Source organism: Aspergillus lentulus (genome assembly GCF_001445615.1).
Source record: "Aspergillus lentulus DNA, contig: Alt08, strain: IFM 54703, whole genome shotgun sequence".
NCBI lineage: Eukaryota > Fungi > Ascomycota > Eurotiomycetes > Eurotiales > Aspergillaceae > Aspergillus > Aspergillus lentulus.
Window position 1 is genome coordinate 1966172 of NW_028322118.1, and position 23241 is coordinate 1989412.

The 23241-nt window shown below is 49.4% G+C and overlaps 6 protein-coding genes across 6 annotated transcripts; 1 reads left to right on the forward strand and 5 right to left on the reverse strand.

Annotated features, from left to right (window-relative positions):
• Positions 1-109: 109 nt before the first annotated feature.
• ALT_3897 (U6 snRNA-associated Sm-like protein LSm1) lies at positions 110-864 on the reverse strand (the record flags this gene model as incomplete). The annotated part of the gene is made up of 4 exons (XM_033562449.1): positions 110-283; positions 358-473; positions 549-617; positions 690-864. The coding sequence occupies 4 exons, from the start codon at positions 862-864 to the stop codon at positions 110-112; spliced, it is 534 nt and encodes a 177-aa protein (XP_033418340.1).
• A 1197-nt stretch (positions 865-2061) lies between these two features.
• Positions 2062-2715, reverse strand: ALT_3898 (uncharacterized protein; the record flags this gene model as incomplete). The annotated part of the gene is made up of 1 exon (XM_033562448.2): positions 2062-2715. One exon carries the CDS (start codon positions 2713-2715, stop codon positions 2062-2064), a length of 654 nt encoding a protein of 217 aa, XP_033418339.2.
• Positions 2716-4527: 1812 nt separating this feature from the next.
• Positions 4528-5802, reverse strand: ALT_3899 (C2H2-type zinc finger protein; the record flags this gene model as incomplete). Its single annotated transcript, XM_033562447.2, has 1 exon — positions 4528-5802. The coding sequence occupies one exon, from the start codon at positions 5800-5802 to the stop codon at positions 4528-4530; it is 1275 nt and encodes a 424-aa protein (XP_033418338.2).
• A 10068-nt stretch (positions 5803-15870) lies between these two features.
• Positions 15871-16596, forward strand: ALT_3900 (histone deacetylase complex subunit SAP30 Sin3-binding domain-containing protein; the record flags this gene model as incomplete). Its single annotated transcript, XM_033562446.2, has 2 exons — positions 15871-16098; positions 16168-16596. The coding sequence occupies 2 exons, from the start codon at positions 15871-15873 to the stop codon at positions 16594-16596; spliced, it is 657 nt and encodes a 218-aa protein (XP_033418337.1).
• A 758-nt stretch (positions 16597-17354) lies between these two features.
• On the reverse strand, positions 17355-20483 carry bro1 (putative signal transduction protein BroA; the record flags this gene model as incomplete). The annotated part of the gene is made up of 3 exons (XM_089599654.1): positions 17355-18467; positions 18527-20123; positions 20173-20483. The coding sequence occupies 3 exons, from the start codon at positions 20481-20483 to the stop codon at positions 17355-17357; spliced, it is 3021 nt and encodes a 1006-aa protein (XP_089455992.1).
• An 804-nt stretch (positions 20484-21287) lies between these two features.
• On the reverse strand, positions 21288-23075 carry ALT_3902 (putative mitochondrial DnaJ chaperone (Mdj1); the record flags this gene model as incomplete). The annotated part of the gene is made up of 3 exons (XM_033562444.2): positions 21288-21465; positions 21537-22777; positions 22863-23075. 3 exons carry the CDS (start codon positions 23073-23075, stop codon positions 21288-21290), a joined length of 1632 nt encoding a protein of 543 aa, XP_033418335.1.
• Positions 23076-23241: the final 166 nt, after the last annotated feature.

Here is a 23241-nt window from a genome sequence, read left to right on the forward strand (position 1 = left end):
ATAAACGAAATCCGTGATTTCTTACAGAACGATCTTTTGCGTCTTTTGCCATCGTACGAAACGACGCATTCACAGAGGGGTCGAACATAAGCGGATCCGACGTCAACGGCTAAAATAGGATCTCCCCGCTGTGCTCGGGTTCAAATCCGAGACTTTGGAGTTTGTTATGGCTCTTCTTGTCCGTGATTTTTCGCTTGCTGTCCTCCTTCTTCTTTAATTCAAATACTTCTTGGAAGGGCGCTTTCTGGACATGAGGGGGAATATCGTCTTCCTTGTCGAGATCCTATAAACCGGAAAGTCAGCAAATAAAGAGACCAAGGAGGCAAAGTAGCCCAAAGGAAGAGCAGTCAATCATACAATTTCACCCAGAAGCAAAACGTTCTCTCCCCGGACTAGGAAAATGCCTCGCGGGATATCGGCGTAGAGATTTCCAGCATAGAGTCGTTCAATGGTATCTTGAAGGACAAGGTTCGCTGTTGCCATGGCTCATGATTAGCTGATTTGAAAACAAGGTCAAAGAAGCCCTGCATTTCCGTCCAGAATCATACCGAATTGATCCCAACTTCTGAGCACGCCGATCAGTTTTCTCCCATCGCGCAGCACTAAAACCAATTTCTCTTTATGTAGGCGTTAGTCAGGCCCGCGCAACTATCGCAATTTCTTCGATCAGGCGAATCACTTCAACGTACTATCTGTCAAATCCAGCAATTGGGCGGCGGTAGTGAACATCTGCGGGGGTAATTGTGGGGGACCCTGTGTCATCGGTGCAGAGGGTCCCAGCATGTTATTCTGCTGAGAGAATGACTGCGGTGTATTTCCACGCGGAGCGCCTGCGGGAGGATCGTTCAAAGAGAGTCTCTCCATGCTTATCCGATGGCGCAATGAAAGCGATGAGTCGTTTTGCGGAGCGACAGAGTCGTGTGTGGGTTGAGGCGGAAAGGCTTGATGAAGCCTTGGTGGGACAAATTCAGATTAGAAGAGTTCGCAGAATCTTGTCATTCTGCGGCGGGGGAGGATTTGAGGAGAAAAATGTATGAAATGATGTCGAGCTGTTAGGCACTTGACCGCGAATTACCGTCTATTGATCGGAGATCGCAAGGTGGAAGTGGGTGATAAGTTTGTCCTGTTTGATTCTTTGAACCTACTGCTCCAGTTGGGTCAGCGACATACTACTAGCAACGAGACATTGGTGCATGGATACCACTCTGTAACTAGGATTCATGGCATTTTGAACCTCATATATAAGGATCTCATACATATTTTGGATATATATTATCTATTATCTGTGCCCTTGAAGGTGTCGATACTCGGTGTCACCATGAGGTCAATGAGCGCTACTTCATCGCGATATATTTTGCTAGGACAGCATCGAGGGATTAAGAAAGAGCTACGGACACTCACAGAGACAAAGATCACGAAGATATGTGATATACAGATTCCAATACAATAACCTCAGAACAGACAACAGTGCGCAGATTCAGTTAAAAAAACAACAAGAGCAGCCTAATAGATAACATATTTCCGTGCATCTATTGAGTGCTTGATCGAGCCCATATTCATGAGATACATCTGAATCTGGTGCTCACCGTCTCTCTTCTTGACAGATACTGAGATGATATGTCACTTCCGTGTCCAGACACTTGTCAGTATGACTTCTTAACATGTGATTTCTGCTTGCTTCCGTCCACTCCTTGAAAACACTCAATATCAGAACATATCAACACAAAGGCGCAGGTTGAGCCTATGGACAAAAAACAAAATCATCAAAGCCCTGATATATACTAAGAAGGTACCTTAAGGCATCGTGCTTATAGCATCCCGCCTGACCAGGTACGGTTCCCCAATGGATGATCCCGACAGAACAAAACGCCACATAAATTAGGTAAAAGGAGCAAGCCAACAAATATCTGAGCGTTGAGAAGCATTCTTAGTCAGAGAGGGCGAACTTATGAAGGATCTTGAACAGCCCAGACGAAAATATCCTCTTTCCTCCGCTCCACCAGACCTCCTGGCGAGTCTAAACGAAGCGCCTGACCACAGGACGATGGTCCGATAGACAGTCTATGAAACACTGACACCTCGATGTTGACCACGCATTCTTTGTTCCCTCCTTCGACTGTATGGAGCGCAGTATGGCTCATCCGAAGAGCCGATATTCGCCCTGACCGTCTCCTGAGACCGATGATACGCGGGACTCGTCGGCGGCGGTGGAAGTTGCATCACCTTGAATTGATCAACACTTATGATTCGTAAACGGTACAGGTATTGCATTAGGTCAAAGTCCGGCCGACTGCCCGCCAACGTTTGACCTTGCTGATAATGAGCCACATCGACATGGTCGAGCATGAGGTCCCAGGCCCTCCGGTCAGGAGCGTCGTTGAACCTTTCTCCTGGACATAATGGGCACCGGGCCGTTGTAGGTGGCTCGTGAGTCCGGAAGTGGCTGAGAACATGAGTCCTCCACAGATCGGCGTCGTCGAAAGTCTCACGGCAGTCGAGAACGTGGAAGAGGCATATGTAGGTATGCTGGCGGCGGTGCGGGGGGCGCAAAGGCACGACGAGAGCCCCGTTTCCGTCGTCCTGGAGGATTTCATGGCGAGCGAGTTCGGAGGCCAGTCCAGTGTCCACGGACACGCTGGATGATGATGCAGAGGCAGACGCCGCGTCACTTGATAGGGACGGGACTGCATCCAATGAAGCCGTGGATTTGACCATGTTTGCACGATTACTGTGGCTGCTGGCTCTCTTTTCTGCGTTGAGAGTATTCGGAGGGTTGAGGTTACTGAGCGAACCCCCGCGAGACGTCCCAGGCATCAAACACTTGGACTCGACACAATCCGGACGACAGCTGAAGCGGTCCTGCTGTCATTTATTTAGTCTGGAACTATGGAGTGAAGGAGGACCCCAGCGCCTGATTGCGACCGTTATTTTTTTTCATCATTTCATTCCCAGACGCAGCCAGATCAGACTGAGGGGTTCGCGAAATGAAAAGAATTGACCTAGCGGGGGAGAGACACTCGTTACCTTTGGTATCTGAGATACAATAAGCGTCTGTGAGAATCGACGAGAGAGAGCAGGCGTGTCTCCCCCCATTCCAGATTCCCCTGAGCGCGAAGAAGATCGATACTTTTTTTTTTGATTTTTCTGACGGAAACCCAGAAGCGATACCTCGCACTATCGCGCGACAACTCCTCACGGGAACTCCTCCGATTTTAGATCTTGGAGATCTGGGTGGGGTAATCACCGGCCATCATTGATTTTAGAGCCTCAATAGTCATCGTAGCGGGGGGAGCCAACTGGTCGAGAAGCAGGAGAAGAAGAAGAGGAAAGAGGAGAAGGTAGATTATGGGAAATGACTGAAAAAAGATACAGTACCCTTCTCTCGAATTCGAACGCTAACAGGGGAATTATGTAGCAGTCGCTCTAGGCGCAAAGAGCAAACCTGCCTGAGTAATACTAGCCACCTTGGAAAGGCCCGATAAATTCAGGGTAGCGCACTGGAGCCACGTTCTCGCGTTGGGCTGACGAAATCGTGCGAGAACGACAGAAACGTCGGCTATGATTTGCAGACATCAGGCCATCAGGATGTTGGTCGATTAAGTCAAGCGACTGTCTTGGCTTCCTTGGGGAACTTCAATATATGGCAGCGTCCTCTGACTAACTTGAAAGGGGAGTAGACCCTTCTTGAGAAAGCCATGATAACGACCTAGAACGGGACATGGGATGATCACCATGGCGTGACTGAACTCACCAATCGCATTTCAGAAGCCGTGTCCTCATTATTGAAGTCAGCCGGAGTTACTTGGAGAATACTATGTAAGTGATCTCTCCAGGTCTAACCGAAAAATGCAAATCAAACGGAAAGACGGAGACAAATTGGCCGATTTTCATACGCTGGTTCGGTTCCTGCTTAAACCCTTAAGGTAAGATAGCCAAGGTACCGTACTTGAACGATTCGAGGCCCTGGTCGAGATCCATCACATGCAGATTCCGATAGAATCACATTGTAGCCAGTCCTGAACCGGGGATTTATCGAGGGATGTAGCCGGAACGATGCTCGACCTACGGACTATAGAGCGGGAATGAGCGTGATTCGAAACAGTGCTACCCATTTCAGTACCATTTTGGATCTATTTCACAAATGGAAGAGGGGAAGAGAGGAAAAGTTTGACATGGTACGATTCATATTATTCACAGAAAGGCCGTAGCCTTGGAGAGGAGAACATAGTGAATAACGGCTGAAAAGCCAGTTTCAGACAGACATGGTTGATAGAAGCAAAAAGGGAGTGAAGAAAAAGATTAAGAAGAGCCACGGAGTCCGCCAGTCTATAGAGTAGTGATGCCCTGCAAGAAAATTCAAGAAATGAGGAAAAGTAGAGAAGAAACACCGTCCAGCCGACACCTGTCATGCCCAGAAACCACCCTGTAAATGCACAAGTCTATTCATTTCGTGACGCACATGAAAATTTGGAATGAGTGAAAACCCGCTTTTTTGTACACATGAGATATCATGTAGACTCAGCCGGACTAGAAACGGTCCGCTAAGTCACCGCCGGCGATGGAGTTACTGGCCGAGGACGACACTGATGTGAAGCCAGGACTCAACAGGTCCTGGACGGCCACCTTGGGTACCTGGGGAACGGGGAGTTTGCGCTGCGTCCCGTCAGGCTTCGACATGATGTCACTGATGCTAGGACCAACATGGGGCTGAGTAGGACTGTAGTAATTGGGTCCCTCGGGTTGCGGTTCCATTGGAGCCAAGGCGGGTGTATGATGAAGTGACAAGTGACGAATTGAAGGGAGTTGTAACTCGCTGGTACCGAGGGGCCTTAACCGCGGAGAGTGAGCAGGCGTCGCCAGCGGAGTGTGGTCGGGGGTAGGAGAAAGAGAGTCGTGAGAGAATGTAGGTGAAGAGGGAGCTGTGGAGTTGGGAGAGTTGGGTCTCGAACGCTTGACGCGATGCGAGTACATATCGTCCTCGTCGTGCGAGTGTGAGCGCGACATATTTTGGGAGATAGCGTACGCCGAGAGCGATGGGAGGCGGTTGCTGTTGTGATGACGCGAGCCGAAAATATGATGCCCGCGCGGGCTATTGTGGAATCCATAGTGTTCATCACGCTCGACCTGAGAAGCGGCCGTAGCCAGCAGATTGATGTCCATGCCCGAAGATGCACGCTCGCTGTTGCGAGCATAAGGTCCCAAATTCGATCTCATGTGGCCCGCATAATTGGAAAACGAATGAGGGGGAGAGATATCAGGAGAGCCAACCTGCGAGACAGGCGCAGATCGTGTGATGGGCTTGCTGGGAGGTGGCATCATTGACGCAGTGTTGCTGGCCAAAGCATTGTCTTGATTTGCTGCGGCAGCGGCGGCGGCAGCGGCCAGGTGCTGGGCCTTGTTGTTGCGTCTCGAGTTTGGATTGTTATGGATTCTCGAGTGGCGTGTGAGTTCATCAGATCGACTGAAGCGCTTTGTGCAACCAGGGAACTGGCAGGCGTGCGGCTTCTCGCCGGTGTGTGTGCGAATGTGTCTGGTCTGATGCTCCAGACGATGGAATGCGCGGTCGCACAGAGGACATTTGTAAGGTCGGGGAAGATCCTGACGGGGCTCTTCGTTCGCCGGACGCGCTCCCTTCATCAGGGGAGGCAGGAGGCTTACAGAGGAGGCCATGTTCGAGTTCGACTGTCCAGATGATGGGGTGGAGGGAGCCGATGACTTGTTCGCAGGTGTCGAAGGAGTTGACTCTGGGTTCTGAGGGTTCAGTAGATCAGAAAAACCCATAGAGGAAGCTGGTGGCGGCATGTGACGCTTGAACTAGTTCAACGTCGAAGAGAGCAAAGATGAGTCGGAACCAGTGTTAATATATTAACACGATCCAAAGGGATAGAAAAAGCCGAGGCCAAGTTGCGCTGATCGCGACAGGGGTTCAGGCTAATCCGGGAAGTCGATCCCCAGCCGATAACGCCCCAGAGTCGACCTTGGCAAGGGAGATAACCCAAGAATACCGCAAGGAGTATCACGAGCCTTGCGAGACGGAATGACGACGCTTGACACGGATTTCAATTCTACTACAGAATCAAAACCAATGATGCCCGACGATAGGGATGTGGTATGTAGTGAAGGTCTGTTGTGTTCTGATAGCGAACCCGGATTCGGAAGGATAGCCGGGATTGACAGTTTGTGGTGAGCCGAGTAGGTGAAGTCAAAGAGATGAGAGTCGAAAGAAAGATGAGGAGGGAAAAAAAAGTCTGGAGAAGTTGGTCTGGGGGAGAGAGAAGGGGAATAAAAAGGAACAGCCGGAAGAGAATAATAAGGAATGGAGGGGAAGAAGAGAGAAATGGAGACTCAGGAGGGGAGAAAAAGCAGAAGCGAGTATAGAATGGAGGGGGGTTTATCGGAATCGGAGACCAAGAAAAAAAAAAATGAGGTGAAAAAGAAAAAAGGGAAAAAAAAAAGAAAAAGAAAAAAGAAAAAAGAAAAAAAAGAAACGTACTTTTTGTGTGGGGTGCAAAAATTCGGGGCGGCAAAATGGAAAGAATAAAAAATAAAAGAAAGAAAAAAAAAGAAAATAATGGTAATGAAAATCAAAAAGGGAGATACTCCGTACTGGTAAAGAAAACGTGCTTGGATCAGCTCTGCTCACCGTACAAAATCCTTCAGACTATCAACCTTTCTTGGATATCCTGTGGAAAATTATTTGCGAATTTTCTCTTCTTTCCCTTTGCGCCTACTGTATCTCCCTATCGCTTCTCTCTAGCCAGCGACAAAATTTGAGATGACTGCGCGGAGTACTTAATCGTTGCATATCTTACCTAGTGGTTGGTCTTTTTGGTTCGACCACGCACAGTGTGTTAGGAAAAAGCCTTTTACGTATCTCTTCCCAGCGAGGAAAACCCAGAATGTGGGGCGGCCTAGGGTCGATAAGGATTACGGAGAAGAAAATGCAGAAGTGGCTGTGTGACCTGGAGAAGTGCGTGCCCCGTACGGAGTACAGGGAGCCATGGTTAGTCAGCCGGTCAGTATGCAGCATTTATGGTGGTGTAACCCAATCGGTACCTGTAATATTCATAGCAGATACGGAGGTGGCTGTGGAATAGGCTGACGCTTGACAGCAATAATAATAGCTAGATACTTGATACTCACTATTAGTGGTCTGAGATCTGACACTCAGCATGAGCTTCCGGCTATCGCGGATAATCTGGAGAAATATCCTCGATAGGTAAACAAACAGATAAACACCTGAAGGGATCAATAAGTAGATACATAGTAGCTACTAGCTTGCTATTAGGTAGTATCTTAGTACGTAGTAGCGACGGGGCGCGCTGAAATAATTCCGCGATCATCTGTACATCAATCAAAATGGGCAATTGATCCATGTGATAAGCTCATTTTTGGACAATAAGGTATCATATGAAGGGTGAGAGTGGACAGTGACTAAAGTGATTATTATTATGTTCCCCCAAACTTCGCTTTTCATAGTTTGAAAGGATCAGCTATGACTCAATTACCTTGGGACGCGATGATGACGATGATGGGGGAATGAGGTGATGACGACCACCAAGAATTTCCATGTCTAGTCTACCTATCATACCTCCATGCTCCCAGAGCCTTTCCCCCCAAAATTTGCTTGTCTCATGTCTGGGGGCAGAAATAGGACCGGGGAAGCTGAGGAACTTGGCGAACCGCCCAGTCCAGACCAGCTGATCGCCCATGAGCGGTCGATGGTTGGATAACGGGCTGTTCCAAAGATAAGTGAAAGTAGCCAGCCAAAGCAATGGAGAGGTCAAATAGAAAAGCAACAGCATCCCCGGCGTGACGGATGGCAGTGATCATAGGTTGCGTAAGTCTCAAGGAAGCGCAGGTGCAATCTGGCACAGTCATACGATAAGTGAGCGAGACCCAATACCTCATAAATTCATCATCAGATGTGGCTGTTCTGCCCACATCCACGGGCTGAGTTGGGAGCACGAAAATAAGCCGGAATGACCGCTTTGTGCATCTACTAAGGTACTGCGGTGAAGCTGGAGCATTGCATCAGCCTCACCATTCCAAAGGGGTGCGGTCGGCAGTTACGGCACCGCATATGCTTCTCCATACTTCATAGTCATTCAGATCATAGATCATATGGATTGAACAACAACAGGCCCGAGGCAAGAGTGTTTCGATAGTGCCGTGGCTCAAAGAATACAAACTGGCCGAGGGTTGTTACAATGTTCGGCCTGGGGAATGACTGGTTTCAGCTATGACACAAGCCAAATTCTACCTTACTATTGTGGTTAAGCAACAAGGAATTATCATATTCATATGCATAATCTGCTACCTTTGGTAATCCTCTGCAGTTAGTTAGATGAGTCCACATCTCGGCCCTTTGGCTTGACACCCTGGCATTGCTGCAGCCAAACAAGTGGTCCAGACAATTTTTCTCAACCCCTGAACTAGTACTACACCATCCTCTCTAAAAGACACCCTGCATCGTTTCACCTTGTGGCCCCTACCTCAGAGGGGTAGTACCTATCTCATCGTAAATCGATACTACTCTGTATCATAGTCTGTAAAGTCCACAGCAAAACAAGAGGAATTCGGAAACCATTCCTCCGCAATCCCCAGATCCGCGGGAATACATTGCCCCGGATGAGGTTTCATCAGCTTTGGCAGTTCACAGCGTGTATATTTCCCCTTTCTGGGGCCGTGGATTCTGGACAAGTCTCTGGAGAGACCTCCGGCCTAGGATACAGCACCGGATAAGAACGCCCCAAGAATTTTGAAGCGGAGCTCCTCCGTACTCTCCGTTCCCTAAATAGCCGCTGCTCTTCTATATTAACGTTGCAGCGGTTTATATTATTCCTTTAAAGTGGCAACATGCCAATCAAACCTATATACCGTGCATTGATAGTTGTAGCATGGCTATCTGTACTGTAGTTCCTCCAAAAGAACCAACAGGTAGGCCCCCCCAGGGATACATGTGGTCGGAAAGTACCCCCGCCCAGCCGCAAGGGTGTGTTACAATTTCCGGCAGAAAGTGTCCGTGAGAAGCGCCACCAGATCAGTTCGCAGTACATCTGCCTCCGCTTCGCCAGATCTACTCAATATGTCGCCATATACTGGATCGTGGAGACTCGGGAAGAGAGAATGTTGGAAGAAGTGCACTTACACCCCATATACAAGGCAGAAGTGAATTCAAAGGCAACAATACTTGGAACAATTGGTCTTTTATTCTGAGTATGCAAGGCTCGAATCCGCGTAGACCAGCAGCTTGGCAAAGATGCAATTTAGCGAATAGTTGATGGTTGTGAATCCAGGGAGTTGGACAATATGCACGAAGCCGTCTGAGCTGTTTCCTAGTGGTAGATCTCTGAGAGAACTTCATGTTGATCAAGCGGTATCATTGGATAGATGGGGCGGCTATGGACTGGGATGACTGCATTATTGCTTTTGGGACTGTAGGGTCCAGCTGGCCTCAACAGTATTGAATGGGCCGGGGAAGAGTGACATTCTCAATTGCATTGGTTAATTCTTGCAGTCTCAGTGCTCCGAAGCCATGTATGATGTGTCCAGACGTCCTACTTGAGCAGATAAATTCGCAATTTTCCAGCACTGGCCTCATGGTGGTTTGTATTCCGTAAAAATCGAGGTGAACTTCGGTCCATCCCACACTATGGTCGTTGCAACTAAAGTTGCCGAGTTGGGGGTTGAGGTATGGAGAATGGTGGGGTGAATCACGGAGTCAACCCCTGATAGTGATGGCAACATCTCGGCAACCGGGCCGGCATCAGCTGGCAACAACAGTACAGCCAAGAATTATTCCTGTTGATAATGTATTTTGTGTGGTTGACCATGAGTATCCAGATGTCACAATCTATGCATGGACATGCGCAATCCGGAGCACTACTGTTTTGATGTTCTACTGGTCTGGTCATCTTGTTCAATGGAAAGCTCCGGCACAAGCCCGGCAGCCAGCTATCAAGGTCTTTACTATGTGGACTGGAGACTCTCGCGGATCACTACTGGCAGAAAGCCGAGTCTATCCTATCAGAAAGATTCTCTTGGCCTCGTGGACCTTCCGTTTCCCAATTTTTAGATGATTTTAGATGATCATTTTACTCGCAGAGATGCTAACCTAGAACCCGCAAAGTGGATTAGATAGAGCTGAGCTGGGACCGGGAGTAGAACGCAGGTACGACCTCAGGATTTGCTATTGAGCTCCTATTTCCCGCATTTTGCCGACCTAAGAGTGGACGGACCGACGGAGTTAATTGACTAGATATGAATTGCCTATCCTGGTAATCATGAGCTGGAAATCCCACAAAAGTTGCCCTTATCGCTCGCTTGGCTTGTGGACGGGTAGAGAACACCCTGTCACGAGCTGCTGCAACGAGTTCTGAATGGCCGAAAAATCAATGATCAATGTACCTATTTGATTTGTCGGATATTCCGTTTGAGGGAAAGGCGCAATTTCTCCGCGGCTATGAATTTTACAGAAACTGGAATGATATGGTGACGGGGTTAGCGATCATAAGACTCAACTCTCGTACACTTTCCTAATTCGCTCATTGTGGGAAAATGTCGGACTTTACGCGGTTATCTGGAGAGATCTTCCCCGCCTTGATCTGTACTGATGATCTACACTACTCAATTTTGCTTTTTCTTTCCTTTTGAATTGGTGATGATATTATGTGATGGATACTAATGAGAATCCTCTAAGCACTCCGTACTGCTGATCATATCACGGGCCTGGGTTGTGATATTGAATATACGTATTTCTATTCTTCCCCCTTCCCTCTGACTCCCAGCTTTTGAAGAAGTCTCCATGAGCGAGTTCTTATCTAATGACTCGGTTCATCAGTGATCAGTGACAAACGCCGCTCAAGGTCATCGATCATGCCTTCAGACACTTCTTGACTTTCAAATTGATCCAAGCAAATACGTACTGTTAAGCTGTTCGAGGCTTCGAGCCGTTATCCGTCTTTCCAACGCAGCGAAGTGGCCCAGCAATAACCACCTTTCCTCTCGGCCTATTATGATTTACCGGGCTTCATGACAAAATGCCTGAGGGCTGCCCACGGATATACTTGGAACGGAATGGAGATACCTGGAACATTGGGCGCATGCGCTACTGTAGTAATATTAGTACACTGCACACTATGAATTTTTGAGTCTCTCGCCATATCCATTAGCGCAATATATTAGCAGATAACATGCGCATTGTTCAATATGGGATTGATGCGGAGTAAGAGCACATCAATCCGGGGTGAAATTTTTGGGTAATTCGGTTAGTAAATTCGATCATCCTTCCCGTTTCAGCAACGCGATATACAACAGTGGTCGTGATTTTTGAGGACCTTCTTCCCCTCAATCTTTCATCCGGCGTCGCAGCTTCTGATGCCGCAGAAAGGATGCTTCTCCAACAACGCGCGTCCATACTGGTAGCTGAGAACCCAGCCCCAGTGTCGCCAGAGTCGCATATTTGGCTTATGCACGTGTCTCACGAACTTTTGATCAGGAAATAGATTGCCGACCAATAGCCACGGGTTCTTAGATTGTTGAATAGATGAGGGGCGCCTTGGGGAGATCATTAGGTAACTAACCACTACATTGGTGTTGCCTAACTCTGCTAAGGTGGGGTACAATGCAAATGTCAGACAACCTGACACAATAATTTACATGCGTGCTCCAGCCCCGTTCACATTATTGATAATGGATGTTATCAATATGATCTTGTAAATGGTCGAGGCACGCGACCATATGGTGGAATTCCAGTTGACCAGATACATCACGAGAGCGCCTTTTCCATATCTCAACATAAAATCCTCCTTATCTCACTCCAAAAATCAAGGCAGAGATAACGCGAATCGACGTGACCAGTTAGCATGAGATCGACATCACAGTGATCAGCAACGACACTCTTCATCCTTCAGCGCTGAAGAAGCTGAAGAGGATGCGTCCTCATGCCGGTCACCCCGCACTACATCAGAGAACGAGGCGGATTGTCCAGTGGTGTTCTCACAGCTCCTGCAGCTCCAATGAGGAAGAAAGTCGTTATCGCACCGGATGAGCTCTCGAAATTGATCGCTCATTGGGTACTGGCCTTGAGATACTGTTGGTAAGAGTGTCACTGTGCGACACATCAGCGGTCTCTATTCCTTCAGACGTAGGTAATCACTTTCAGAAGGGGATGGCCCAGCGGCAAGTCATGACGTGCTCGCTGGCGCGGACTTGGTGATACGACCTGCTTGCGTCAGCGAGGCTCAGGAGAGCAGGACTCCGATTGATCGCCAATCGAAGCATGCGGTTGGACTTCTCGTTGTCAAATATGAGACATTGACAGTGCTTATGTGCCTGTCCTCTGCGTCTCAGCTGGAAAAGGGACAAGCACGAACCCCTTGGTTACACTCAATCAGCAATTTTTTCTGACTTCTGAAAAGGAGAAACGAAGTGCAACGTTGTGCATTCCGTAATCGTAACAACAGTGACATTTTGATGGCTTGGCGACTGTGTGCGGGGGGGGCGGGAATCCGGGGAAGAGCCACGGAATTGGGAATAGTCGCTTATTACATCAAAGTTATTGATAACACACTGGGTGAATGCATCCAAAGTATTCGATAGGTTTCTGCCTGGATTACTGAACTCTTGAGAAGTCTAGGTAGGGTGCTTATCAGTTACAAGTTGGGCAGTGTTATCAGCAAGGCGTAACTCCCGGTGGAATCTAAGAATATGATTGCTCTCTGCCTCTGAAAGTTGCAGCCGAATCAAAGGTTGTAATTTTACAATCCGTTGCGGAAGGGCGCAAAAGCGACGCTCTTGACAATCTGGGCCACGCACTTGGTGGGCCCCACAAGGCTCAGAAGGCAGCGAATTAAAAAATAGACTGACAGAGTAAGGGAGAAAAAGTCCCCACAGCTTCTGGAACAAGAAGCTCAACCAATCATCCTGCAGGGACGGTAACACGCTCCTCTCGCTGGCTTCGCAGCCGCCCCCAGGTTGCGGGGCCGTTCTTCCGAAGCCTGGACATGATGACTAAGGAGGTTAGATAGTTTTCGGCGATAGACAGTGAGGCGGACACGGTGCAATTGGTGGAAATAGATAGCTTGTGTTCTTCCTATCAGCGAGCCACAGGGGCGGATAATTTCGTTTCTGCCAGTGCCTCTTAGTCCGGAGGATCATGATCTTATCATTTATTCTCTAGATAGATTTAATTTATTTCCGGCTAAGATCGAGGATCCGAGCTGGAGTTCGTCGGTTGGTCCTGTGGAAGAAGGGTCCATTGGATGAACATTACGCGGAGTAAAGCTCAGATTATCCGACAGAGATAACGCACTTCATTAGTTCATTGTTCTCTGATGATGAGGCGGGCGAAAAGGGAGAGAAAGAGGCGAACCCGTCCGGTACACCTTCCCCCTGCAGTTAAAGTTGCCGGAGTTCCTCCACCCCATGCAACGCATTATGTAAATACCAAAAGACTAAGCATAAAGTTAAGGATACTCCGTAGGTAGTCCGTCATAACATCATACCTCAGTTACAATATGATTTGACACTTGATAGTAAGGTATGATTTGCATGTGATGGACATTTATTTTGTTCTCGCTACGACGTGGAGTTTACCAAAAGGGTCGGCTGGCAACTATCTACCAGGGTCCCAGCGAGGTACAACCCGCTGTAAAGACCGACGGGAACTGATGACACGTCGCCTGAAAGCAGTTTACAACCTCCGCCGGAATTTTCCAACGACTATTGATTTTCGACTTTCAGAGATTATTGGACATGAGATGTCTGACGCACCGCATCCCTGAATTGAGCTTGATTACTAGCAGTACTTAGTAGCGTGTTGATGGAGTATGGGGTAGACACGCCGAGTCCCCTAGTTTAATCTGTACCTGACAGTCTAGACAACAATAGACTGAACGATAGATTAATTAATTATTCTTTAGTGTGTGGGCTCACATACTGCAGAGCTACAGGACTACAGAGCTGCAGATATGTTGGGATTGCATGATTTTGGTTCTCCTCGAATCAAAAATACCGTGATAAAAAGGGATTCTCTTCTCCGTACACGAAGTAGGTACACACAGAAAGGGAAAGGGACCGGACAATGACCGGATATTGCGTCATGTCAATGATTTGCAGCTAGTCCAGGAGTCGAGACATGGGCCTACCTAAGTGGCGGCCTTCTAGACGGCAATCTCCCGCTCCAGAATCCTTGATCAGTGGTACGAGCGAAAATTAGAGTGCAATTTGATATCACTGTGTTTTCTGCAGTACAGCACTGGAAAGAACTATAACAGAGTACCTCTTGTAGAATTGAGTACTATTACGATTTACAAGGCTTGGTACAGAGTTCATACTAGAATCAACATTGAGATCACAGATCCAAAGCCAGCTCAGCTGGGATCGGATGATTTCGGGGAAAAGCCGGTCTTTTCCCAGGCCGGGGCGAATTGCGAATGCGACTACCAAATTTGGAGGGGTCCCCTCTCCGCAGTACCTGGAGAGAATTCCAGCCCACATGCCGTATTTTATTTTTCCATACCATACCATTTTCTGAGACCACTACTCCATATTTAAACTAGTGGCACCTAAAGAAGGAAAAGATCCGGAGACAGTCAGCGACTCAGAGACCAAAGAGGTTCCTCGGTGAAGAGGAATTTTCCCCCGTCTCTTTTCCTTCTTTAGACTGGAGAGAACCCCCTACCTAACTAAACGATTCATGTTCTAGTACTCTACCGGTATTCCTCCGGCATCTTCTTCCCGAATGTCTTCGAAAAATTTTCTTTAACTTGCCGAGTCTGTCCCGATCCCGTGGTGGTCTGAGGCAATCTCGGTGGTCGATGAAATTTATTGTCAACCGATAGTTCTCCGCTAGCAAGATTTACTTAGGCTGTGTATTGGGGGTCTAATCCTGTTCTCCCCGTAGGCTCAGCTGAGCTTACCATTTTAGGTAATCTTGTAACTATTCCGGATTCAGGGGTTGAACTTTCAGAAGTCAATGTCTGGAATCGGGCTCCCCGATTCGCGAGAAATGACTCAATTGCTTCGGGCACCACGTGCCGCCAAAATTGACCTTCTGCTCCTCGTCTTGACCTTCTCTTTGGGGATCCAAAGCAAACGCAAATATAGCGGTGAGCAACAGGTCTCGACATTATCAATTCATCAGGCAGCACCGCAAGTCACGAAAATGATTGAGCCTCTGTATCGAATGCGGTACACCACGTCACGATGAGCAGTCGACTGCCGTGTTTTTGCTGCAGATTGAAATTGCAAATCCAAGCGTACTCGGTACACCTCTTTGTAGACATTAGTCCCTCTCAACTTCTTGATGAACAAGGAGAATGATACTCCAAGCCCAAGATAGCGCCACTTCACGTGCGCCTGAACAAAACCCTAATCATCAGCTTCAGCCGGCGTCATGCCCACAACTCTCTCAGTCTTATGTCTTATGCTCCAGCTTCTTCTTAGGATCAACTCCACCACTGATCACTGTTCGCAATGCGACAAATTGAATCTGACACTTCATATGTACTCTCGATATGCTCATGATGACTATCGATGAGTCACATAATTAGGGCTGATGCCGTCACTAACCCTCAGCTACTAAGCCTAAAACAGCCAGAGATGTCGCGCCTCGATATTCTGCCGCGTGTCGCCGCCCGGCGTCAGAGCCGAAGTGGTTCCTGTTCATTCTTTTTATCGTTCAGAATCGATCCTACGCAATGATGATGGTCTGCTTTTGTTGATGTTCTAGCATGATTCTCGATTGCGTTCTGTGATTGTCCTGAAGACAAGCTCGTTTTGCTTGTCCATAGCTCAATCAGACGAATATCTTTGTTGCCGTACAATCTCCTTTCTCCTCTCACATTCCTTTCTCTTTCCCCCCAAATGGCCCCTCCGCGACAGCGAACCGCAGGTGTCCAGGATGACTCTCGATCGGAAGCATCCAATGGCACTAGAGAACAAAAGTCAACCGCTACAAAGGGCCGCAAGGTGGCCGGAACCTCATTGGCGCTGAGTTCAGCCTCTAGTCGTGAGGTCAAGGTCTCTACAGCCGTTGCCAACGTCACCAGTGCCCCCGCCAATCCAGGCGACCAGGCAGATGATCTACCAAAGGTATCATCGCGAATTGTCTTGTCCATCCGAGTCTGAACCAGCCTGCTAACTTGTGACTACCTGGCTTAGATCCAATGGTCCGAAATGTCCCTCGGTTTCCTCCACTCTTACCGCCACGCCTACAAACTCTCCTGCCCCAGCGCCTTCTCCAGCGACTATTCCCGCATCCTCCTCTCTCAAGGCATCGGCCTCCGTTCTCCCACCTCCATCGCCGCCCAACGTGCTAAGCTCCAGCAGCAAAATGAAGCGAATGGTACCAACGGCATCACCGGCCGTACCCACAATCGCAAGGACCACGGACTCGGACCACCAGAAGGAAAAACCGCACTGAATCGTACCATTCGCCAGGGCCGTGTGAGCAAGTCCCAGCTGGCGACAGCCGTCCGCAAGCATTTCAACAGCGCCGCGCTGGCCGAGCAGGAAGCTATCGCTCGCTTTCTATACAAGGTCCGAGAAGAAGGCAGGGGAAGACAGTTCCGGTTAAGGTTCCAGCCTTAACTCGTTCGTCATTCTTCTTTCCTCTCTCGTTGCCACACCGCTATGGGACGGATGGTTCAGTCGATTTCTGCTTTCTTTATCGGCGTTGGGCTGGAGCTTTGTATAACTGGTTGCACTGGTCGGGTAAATTCTTTTACCTTTACCTTTTTTGGGCTTCACATACCTCATCGCTCTCACTCGTCCGACGCAAGCATTGCCCCTTTCATCATGATACCCCCTGAGTTTGTCTGTTTCATCTCATGTGTTTTCTCCAATTCGCTTCCATAGTTGCCTAGTCTTGTTACTCTTACGACTTACACCGTCACCGATTTTTCCGGTGACATGAATGCGCTGCTTCTGCCATGGACATTTATTTTCTACCTGCAGGATGCGGTTGATCTTGATCGATGTTCTACTTGTGATGTCTGCATAGCTGCATTGATAGGTATTATCACGCGTCTTCCGCGTTTTGCATGAATGATTGGTCAGGGTAAGACCATGGCAATAGGACTTTGAAACATCGTACATCGTTTATATAATCCCGCTAAACAATAGCATCATGATATAAAATATGACAGAATACCTAGGGTGAGACTTGAGAGAAAACGATATAATTCGCGACGGCGCGGGGTAAGAACAAGAACTTGACAGAAAATACGGCAAAAGCATGAAACCATAGATCATATAGCCAACGCCGGAATGCGAACCATTCAACATCCCCTCCCAAATGTCTATCATACTTCATAATGGCTAATAGTGGAAATCCGTACCCGAGAGTTTCACTTCCACGCGTTTAGGCCCGCCCATGGGTCGGTTGAGGAGGATGACTGAGACTGCGACGGCGCCTTGTGATGCTGGCTCGTCCCGTATGGCCTGCTTTGTGCGTATCCTCCGGGACCGGACGGGTATGGGCCTGTAGAGGGTGGGTAGGATGGTTGCTGCGGCCGCGGCGGCGGTGGAGGGGGTACGTAACCTTGTGGCATGAACTGTGACGGAGCGGTTGGCGGTGCTGGATTCGAGTATCCGCTGTAGGGAGCGGGTGTGGACGAATAGTATTGCTGACTAGGGGGAGGGGAGATCGAAGCGGGCACTGGATATGCCATCGGGTTGTAGCCCTCTGACAGCGGTGCCGCAGCGCCTTGTTGGAACGGCTGCCCCTGCATGTAAGAGACGCCGCCTGGAGGAGCGGCATATTGACCATAAGGTGCGGGAGAATGGGAGAGAGGAATGCCATGCTGTTGGCCAGCAACACCAGGCGCAAAGTGTGGTGACATCTGAGGAGAGGCAATGCCCGGACCCGGGTACCCGGGTGCCTTTACGGGTGGTGGAGGGGATTTGGCCTTTGAAGGGGCCATCGATGGTGAGGGAGTAGATGTAGGTTTTGGCTCGGTCGACAGGCGCTCCATGAGCTGCCGCAGCTTCTCTCGTTCCCGGTCCTCTTGGTCCGTTGCAGTGCTCGCCTTCTCCCGCTCGATCTGCCCGAGGAGTTGAGCTCCTTCGGAGCGTCGGTTGTTGATAAAGGTTTCAACATTTTTCTTCAGACTCTCCACTGTTTCACCCATTTCCTTGTAGAAGGTCTGCGCTTGCACGATTCCGGAGAGCAGACCATTGAAGGCATCGTATATCTTCTTGTACCGGGCCATCACGGTGTTCCGTTGGCGGGTGATGGTTTCATATTTCGATTGTTCAGACCGTACGCGCTTATCCTGAAGCAAGTCCCCGTAAACCTTGGTGAGTTCCTTCATTAATGCGGCCTGTTTGTGATTGGCTTGGAGCAATCGGTTCTGGTGTGGACGAAACTTCTCCAATTCGGTCTCAAAAAGCTGACTTTCTTGTCCAGCAATCGACTTTTTGTTCAAGATCAGGACATTGGAAATATCGTCATTATGAACCTGCATTTGTACCATTAGATCAGAGCGAGCGCTGTCGAGAAGGGTCGGAGAACGCGTACCTTTTCTTTCAAGTCTTTCAACACCTGAGACCGTTCCCGCTTCACTAGGTTCAGCTTCTTCAGAATGGATTCCACCCTGGCGATTTGTTCTGCCACCGAAAGGCTTCCCTCATCGTAAACGTCATCTAGCAGGCTCCCCTCCTGCGTAGATGCATATGGACTGCCGACTCCATTTTTGCCTTTTCCGTGCTTCGATCCGGCCTTGATCATTGCGCGCTGGAACAAGACATCGGCCTCGTTTGTTTCGCCAGCAGAGCGCATTTCGTCGAAATCCGTCTCGTACTGTCTGAGGGTGGCTAGAAGCTGCGAGTCGCTGGCACTGGCCTCGTTGATGGTGTCCCGATACGTCCGAATGTCGCTGCGCAGTGTAGTATTGAGCCTGGCACTGGGCTGCTGACTCCAGTCTGCTCCGTACTTCGATCGCATTTTTTCGCATACGCTTTCCTCTAGGTCGAGTTGTTTTGAGCATTGCTCCAATTGTGAGAGTATCTCGCCTTTTCGGTCCTGAAGGGTGTCAAACGCCTTAGCGAACGATTGATGGCCCGCTAGTTCTTGGCACCATTGTCGGAACTCGTCGTCGACCGTCATTTCTTGGTCCATGCCCCCTTTGAGGATATTGAGACTTCCCGGGAGCTTCAAGTAGTCCAGACTGGCAGCCATCTCGCTGTCCGCTGTCTCGACCTTTTCTGTTTCCGCACGTATCAACTTGGCCTTTTCTTCGTCATAGAGACTGGCTGTCTCCGTCACTGACATGGGAACGAGCTTCTGGAATATATCTGGTCCGATGATACGTTGAATGTCTTGTCCCTGGTAAAGTTCACTCACGGGGATGGCCTTCGCTGCCGGCAGCTTGGCAACAGCGGACAAGCCAGCTTCGTTGGGAACGGGCTGATGGTAGATGAAGTCGTTGTCCTTCACAAAGGTGACCAATTTGGCCTGCACATTCGCCTGGTGGTATTTGATGGTGTCAATGAGATTGGCCCCCGACTCGGAAGTAAGGTTCGAGTCGGGCGCGACCGACGTCGGGAACGACTTGGCCCATCCCATTGCTGCAGTCGAGTTTTTGTCAGCCAGCTGCAGCCTAGCGATAGCAACCCCGTGGGAGTTGCTCTCACTGTCCGCCAAAGCTTGATAATACGATGCTACCGACGCCATGTGAACCGCTTTCGCTTGCACAACGATATTCCACGACTTGTCAAAGACGCCCTTGGCATACTCCTGAATCCCTTCAGCGGCCTGCGAGTAAAGATAAGCCGCTTGACTGGCCAACTTGGCGAGAAACCCAGCTTTCTTTTGGTCCGCCACTTGTTTCTCGAGGAAGACCTCCTGCGCCTGAGCAAGTGTAATGTTGATCAATGTCTTGACTGTCTCCCGGTTAAGGTCGGTCGAAGGGGCGTGTAGGAAGTTCTCGTTGATGTACGTGAACATCCCTGCTGATGCCTGGAAGGAGTGGTATGCGGTTTTCAACCCGCTCTCTTCTGCGCGGTTCTGGTTCGCTGCATGACATGAGAGGACGGCGGAGATATTAAAGATAATCGACGCCTTTTCGTAGGCCAACGAGTACTGAGAGGTCGGTTTGTGGGTAAAAGCATCATACCTGTAATGGGACGATTATGCGTCGATCAGCCAAAGGTGAACCATTCAACCGGAGATGCCAGACAACCAGTGGGAAGCCGTACCATGTAAAGGAGATCTTGATGTGATTCTCATCGACGGGAAATCTCAAGTCCAAAAGCTCAAGCTGCCCATAATACCGGTATAGAAGGTCGCGGCCCGTCGCGCTGTCCTTTCCAGCACCCCTCATGTCCTGTCGCAGGCGGTTGAGCGTCGCGCATTCTTGATTGTATCGTTCCGGATCTTCCCCGTAACTCTGTCTAATATAATCCTTGAGAGGCCGGATCCAATCGATCTCGTTGGTCTGCTTCAACGGACATGACAGCATCGGAGACTGAACCATATTGATGATCGCTCGGAGCGGGGGGCTCCCATCAACGCGCAGAGAGAGGTTAGAGGTATAAAATAAATCGGATCCCGAGGTGACAGCGAGCAATGCAGATATTGAATGGTGAAAGATGGGGACAGGTCGACGTATCGGGGACTGTGATGTGATGGAGCTGTGCTGCTGTGGGGTAACCAGGAAGGGGGCACGGCCTAACGTATGTTAGTCCAGAAAGCCAAGATATATGACGAACATGGTGGAAACAGGGGAGGAGACTGACAGCTAAACAATACAAGCGCAAAAAGCACAGTCTACGCAGCAAGCAGAATTCACAGAGAGGGGATGGAAAAGCTCTCCTGGATGAAGATAAGAGGGGCAATGACTGCCTAAATAGGCGGAATTGACTGAAATAGTAGTGCCGACCGTCAGCAGAGCAACAGAAGCTTCGGATGGGCGCCAAAGCAGAAACACTCAGTGGATTCGCGGCTGGATACTGACGTCAAAACAAGTGGAAAGTAGAGATATCTTCTTCACGTTGCAGCTCAGGTAGTCCTAATAGTACATTCATGCATGCTGACATACAAGCCAGAATCCCCCAATAACTTCTCGTCTAACCGTCCACGGAACGGTCGAAAGGAGGTATAGACAGACGCCGAAAATATCCCACCATGATGTTGAAAACGGAACCACAAACAAACACCATCTCGCCGGCGCTATGATATATATCCAAAAAGAAAAGAAGTTTAATACATTTCAAAAAATGAAGTAGATCCACAATATGCAAATTTCAGCTGTACAGGTCGAGGAGCTCGGGCCAGGGAATTATTTGCTTTCCTTGTCGCTCTTTTTGGCGTCGCCAGGCTCTTTCTTGCTTGGATTGCTGGCAGAGTTTCCACCGTCGCCGTTCTTTGCACTATTCATGAGCTTGTGCCAGGCGGACTTGAGGAAACCTTCGTTTTTCTGGGACTCGTTGGAGGCGTTGCCAGCTTCTGATGAGGGACTATTGTCGTGCACATACCATGGTTAGTGTTTTCTAACGAGGAGGAACACTCTGCAACCAATCATCCTTACCTGTCTTTCCCGATGTTCATCGTCCGTCGGGCAGTCTTGTCATTCATCTCATCGGCCAGGACTTCCAGAATCGTGCGCTGGTTGGCCGTCAAGTACTTTGGCATGGCAACCTTGAACTCAACCTTCAGGTCACCTGTGGGCGTGTACCCTCTGGCCCGCCCTCCCAGCTTCTTCATGCCCATCCCGGAGAGCGTAATCCGATCGCCGGTGCCAGTTCCAGTGGCTACCTTCACTTTCACTTCGCCATCCAAAGTGGGTATGGTCACTTCGCCGCCAAGGAGAGCAGTGGTGAGCGGAATGGAAGCAGTGTAGAGGATGTCGGAACCGGAACGACTGAAGCGATGGTCAGGCGCGACCCGAATAGAAACGTAAAGATCGCCTCGTTGAGTGCGAGTACCAGGGGTGGCTTGCGTTCCTGTAGGAGGGGCGTCTCCTTCGCCTGCCACCCTCAACCGCATGCCGTCCTCAACACCGCCAGGGATGTCAACCGTAATAGTTTTTTTGTCCCGAACGACTCCGTTGCCTCTGCAAGTACCACATTCAGAACCCCGAGGAACGATCATGCCTGCTCCTCCACAAGCATCACAGGTGGCTGCCACCTGGAAACCACCCTGCATGAAGTGCACACGAGTGCCAGAGCCGTTGCACTGGCGACATTGAGACCGCTTGGCACCCTCTTTCAGGCCATCGCCTTTACAAGTACCGCATGCAGTTAAGGGCGTGATGACAACATCTTTTGATGTACCTTTCGCAGCCTCCATGAAAGAGATATTGGTCTGGACCTCGATGTCCTCGCCTACCAAAATCTCCTGGAAAGGACCGCGTCTGCCCCGGCCGCTCCGACGTGCGCCGCCCGTGAAAGCACCGAATAGATCCTCGAAATTGATATCAGCAGCAAAACCGCCGGGGAAGCCCCCACCAAACCCGTGAAAGCCACCAGCACCGGCGAACGGGTTACCACCAGCAGCGGCGTTGGGATCGAAGCCGCCATTTTGATCGAATGCGGCGGAACCAAACCGGTCGTAAGTCTCTCTCTTTTTGGCATCGGATAGTAGTTCGTAGGCCGACTGAGCCTCCGCAAATTTTTCCTTGGCGTTTGGATCTTTGTTGGTATCCGGATGATACTTTTTCGCCAATCCATAGTAAGCCTTCTTGATGTCTCCTGCTGAAGCATTCCTGTCCACTCCTAAAACCTTGTAAGGATCGGGAACAGCAGTAAGAGCTGCAGTCGTGTGAAAGCCCTGCGAAGAAGAATTTGCGTCAGCAACCATTAGATACAGTCACGGTATAGATACAGTTCAGGACAAATAACCGACAACTACCTACCCTTGCCGAGACGATTGAAGGGAATCTCCTAGCATAGACGCCATCACGCGAACGATTCCCGGAGGATGCGATTGTTGAGGCATAATAGGTTCGAATATGAGTCGCTGATCGAGCTTTGTTCGCTGGGGTCTGATTTGAACATTGTCGTGAAGTCCGCAACAGACGAGCGGGGATAGCCGCAGCTTTAGGCATTGCCGCGGCAGTGGAATTCATGTTGGATATCGATGGAGTAGTGAATGACTGAGGATGTTGACGGACAAAAAGACAAGGGGACAAAATGTCAAAGGCGCTAATGTAAAGAAGACCCGACTACTAAGCAGGGGAACATCGCAATCGAAGTTTTGCCGAACCTGAAGCTTTACGGTCTTAGAAGCTTCTC